We start from the raw sequence: 3,348 nt of genomic DNA, 5'->3' as shown, positions 1-3,348 counted from the left end.
ACCGATCTGGGCGGGGTTGTTGTAGCCGCTACAACAACAACAACAACTGGATACTTCTCTCCGGCTACTGCAGCAGGTTAAACTCCTACTTGAGTAGGTTGAATGAGGATGTGCCGAACGAATGTCCGGCATGCGGAGAGACCCCACATGACTCGAACCATCTCTTCGCATGCCCGGAAAACCCGACAACCCTAACGGCCTTGTCCCTGTGGACAAATCCCACAGAAGCTGCACGCTTCCTAGGGTTGCCGTTAGTGGAACTTGACGACAACGACTGAGATACCAACCGATCTGGGCGGGGTTGTTGTAGCCGCTACAACAACAACAACAACAACTGGATACTTCTGCAATAAGTATTATGTGAATACTAGAAAGTTGTAACTGTTATTTGTGATCTCTTCTGAAAATCAAACGAAAAATTTATTTAATAATAAATAAAAATTAACTAAACTTAAATAATAAACTGAGAATCTTACCTAAAAAAGAAAACTTTCGAACTCGTATCAAAATGATAAATAAGGTTATCGCCGCGACAGTTTCATTTCAATAGGATAATATTCTTTACGCATTCACAAGTGTAATCACAAAAAACAACATGTATTAAAAACTCCGAAATAAAGAAACCACCCCAACGTTTTTAATTGCTTTACCACGAAAGTTTTACTAATACATTTTCACCGTACTAACAGTTCTTGACTATCGAGTAAGAAGCTGCGAACCGCAAATTAATAAATATTTAATATAAAACATTACATTACAAACAATGAAAAATTAGAAACGAAAAATCATGCAAAACAAATTCTGGGATTAACTCGCTGCATACACGATTACTCGTGCTACATTCGCTATAGAGTTTGAATCGTTCACGAATGCTGTATTTCGGCCCAGAGTCTCGTCCGTAGCCGTAATTAGCAGAAATTGAAATACTTTCAAAAAAGTTGTGTAATATGAGAAAAGTATTTTGAACTAACCGAAGACTGATAAACTACGCAATACTCACCTACTTTCACTCAACCATTTTCTGACTTCATTCGTTACGGTATTTGAATTTGTTGATAAAATTACGAGATCAGGAGAAGGCAGTTCTAAAACCAGAATGAAGTTAAAATATTGAATATTTTAAAAAGAACATATGTATGTAAGTGCATTTACCATCGACTGAGTATACAACAACATTATCCGTAGCGCTGAAAAGCGCAATCTCTTTGCTTTTATTATTCACAGTTTCATCTTCCAAATAAAGTAAAACTTTTAATCCATGCGACGCCATTTGACGACCGGTAGCAGCGCCAATATCACTAGTTCTGTATAATATAAATTATTTGAGATCACAATTCGAATGAAACATAAAGTAATATACCTTAAATTACTTGATTTTGCACATATAATAACAATGATTGGCCATTGGTGGTAATTAGTAGGTGTAAGTCTTCTCGCGCCCCCTAGTAATAATATGGCAAGATCAGTAACACCCCTTGTTAGTATATCCAATTGTCTTGGCAAAGAAAGACCTCCCTTTTCTGCTAAACTTTCAATTTTCGCTCGTACAAACGATGGGATAGTTGGTATTATGAGCCCTTCATCTAAAACATATTAATTTTATTGGTTCAGTATTTTATTAAATCTTTTTATATTGAAATTTTTACCAGTAACAAAGTCTGTAGAGCCGTCAAAAATATTTTCAATCTGTCGCAGTCTTACGGGCTCACTAACCAATATATTCTCATCGTGGCGATATTTTTTAATTGCACCTGAAGTTTGGCGCACCAAATCCGGCTTTTGTTCGGCTTCAATTATATCCCAAATCGCTTGCTTGTTAAAAAGAGCTAAATTTCCTTCAAAATCAAAATCTTCTTGTAATATTGGATCATCTACTGAGGCGCTGAAAGTTTGGTTATGCTTCATGTTACCGTCTTTACGTAGCTGTTTTCGTTGTTTACGATTGCTCCCATTGTTACTGGAGCCATTATTGGCATAACGTAGTCTGCCATTTCCATTTCCGTTTGCGCTGACGGAAATATCCGGACCATTGGGAAAGCCAGTTATTCCATAGTTATTCTTTTTAACTTTTATATCAATGGGCCTTGAACTAGCGGAGGCTTGTTCACATAAGGCATTTGCAACATCAAAGTTATCAGCGTCATAGACATGCACTGAATTGGGAGATGATGGAAATTGAGCCGCTCCCAGTCGGGCTTCTACTTTGGGCGGAAGCAAGTTTCCAAAGAATTCCCTAACAGTATTATTGCAAGGCACTTTCCCACTTTCAACTACTCTACTCTCCAAATTTTGAACACTATGAATATGGACTTGATATTACAAGTTGAAAATGTTCTTTCTTTATTTACCTTTTATACTTGCTGGAATCTACTTTTACTTTGGCTATTTTATCTGTGAGTTCACTTATGTTGTCTTTGGATTTTGGGTAAATGGAATTAGGTAACGAGGAGGAGTGATCTCTTTCTAATACATCTTTATTGTGAGATAATGCCAAAACAATTTTTCCAGCATTTGCGAAGCCCGGCAATTTTACCGATGTCGGTTTTTTTAAATCTACTGGCGTGACAGTATTTTGGCCATTAAAAGACGGTATCAAATAAATATTCACAATATCTGTTGCTCTGGAATATAAAAGCTTTATTCAATGTGGGTTATCTTAACCAGCGTAGATATGGAACATACCGTAAAGTCACTTCCGCATCTTGCTTCTTCAAAGGAACACCGTTGCGAAATGCACGAATAATAGTTATCTCCGATTCAGATATGTCCTTAATCACCCCTTGAAACACACCGAGCTTAGCATCGCATTCTATTGAAACGGCTTTCCCTAGGAAATCATCTCCCATGTCTCCAACGTGTATGAGTTTTAAATCAGCTTGTATTGTTTTAATGAGCGTGAATTAAGCACAAATCTTTTCACTTATATTTACAAGCGTAAATCGTATATGGCCAAAGTTTTGATTTTTCTCGGGCGGTCTGTAATCTCATAAGTAAAAGGATTTTCTTCTATTTAAGTACGCGCCTGCAAATTTGCCAACCACTATGCGACGAATATTACAGATGTGATTAAATATCATAGTCGATTTACGTACCGATTTATTTCACTAGAGGGGTTTGAAACTCCGTTCGACAATATAACCTAATGCCACACAATAATTACTTCTTAGCTTAAGATTTAAGTTAAAATTCTAAAGAAATTTAATGATAAACTAAAAAAAAATACATTGCTAAATTAAAAATAAATTTTTCGTATCGATTTACATAGTTGTTATCGGAGCATGTTGTGTCAAGGGTAAACAAAAAAGTCTGATATCTAAAACCTTAGGGTATGAGCATAAAAGTTACTTC

The 3,348-nt window shown here is 36.3% G+C and overlaps 1 protein-coding gene across 2 annotated transcripts; it reads right to left on the bottom strand.

The window, feature by feature from the left end:
- Nucleotides 1–476: 476 nt before the first annotated feature.
- LOC118746838 (enhancer of mRNA-decapping protein 3) lies at nt 477–3,056 on the bottom strand. 2 transcript variants are annotated; one of them, XM_036480780.1, is made up of 6 exons: nt 2,683–3,056; nt 2,349–2,621; nt 1,647–2,275; nt 1,361–1,583; nt 1,153–1,304; nt 477–1,085 (listed from the first exon to the last, which is right to left on the bottom strand). In XM_036480780.1, the coding sequence occupies exons 1-6, from the start codon at nt 2,844–2,846 to the stop codon at nt 997–999; spliced, it is 1,530 nt and encodes a 509-aa protein (XP_036336673.1). In that variant the 5' UTR covers nt 2,847–3,056; the 3' UTR covers nt 477–996. The 2 variants fall into 2 exon arrangements, with proteins under 2 accessions (XP_036336673.1, XP_036336671.1); XM_036480778.1 differs by having other exon boundaries at nt 479–1,085; nt 1,647–2,296.
- Between the last annotated feature and the right edge of the window lie 292 nt (nt 3,057–3,348).

The sequence above is a fragment of the Rhagoletis pomonella genome, unplaced genomic scaffold (genome assembly GCF_013731165.1).
Source record: "Rhagoletis pomonella isolate Grant_MI unplaced genomic scaffold, Rhpom_1.0 Rhpom_scaffold_00011, whole genome shotgun sequence".
In the NCBI taxonomy this organism is placed as follows: domain Eukaryota; kingdom Metazoa; phylum Arthropoda; class Insecta; order Diptera; family Tephritidae; genus Rhagoletis; species Rhagoletis pomonella.
This window is presented reverse-complemented; position numbering and strand designations above follow the sequence as displayed.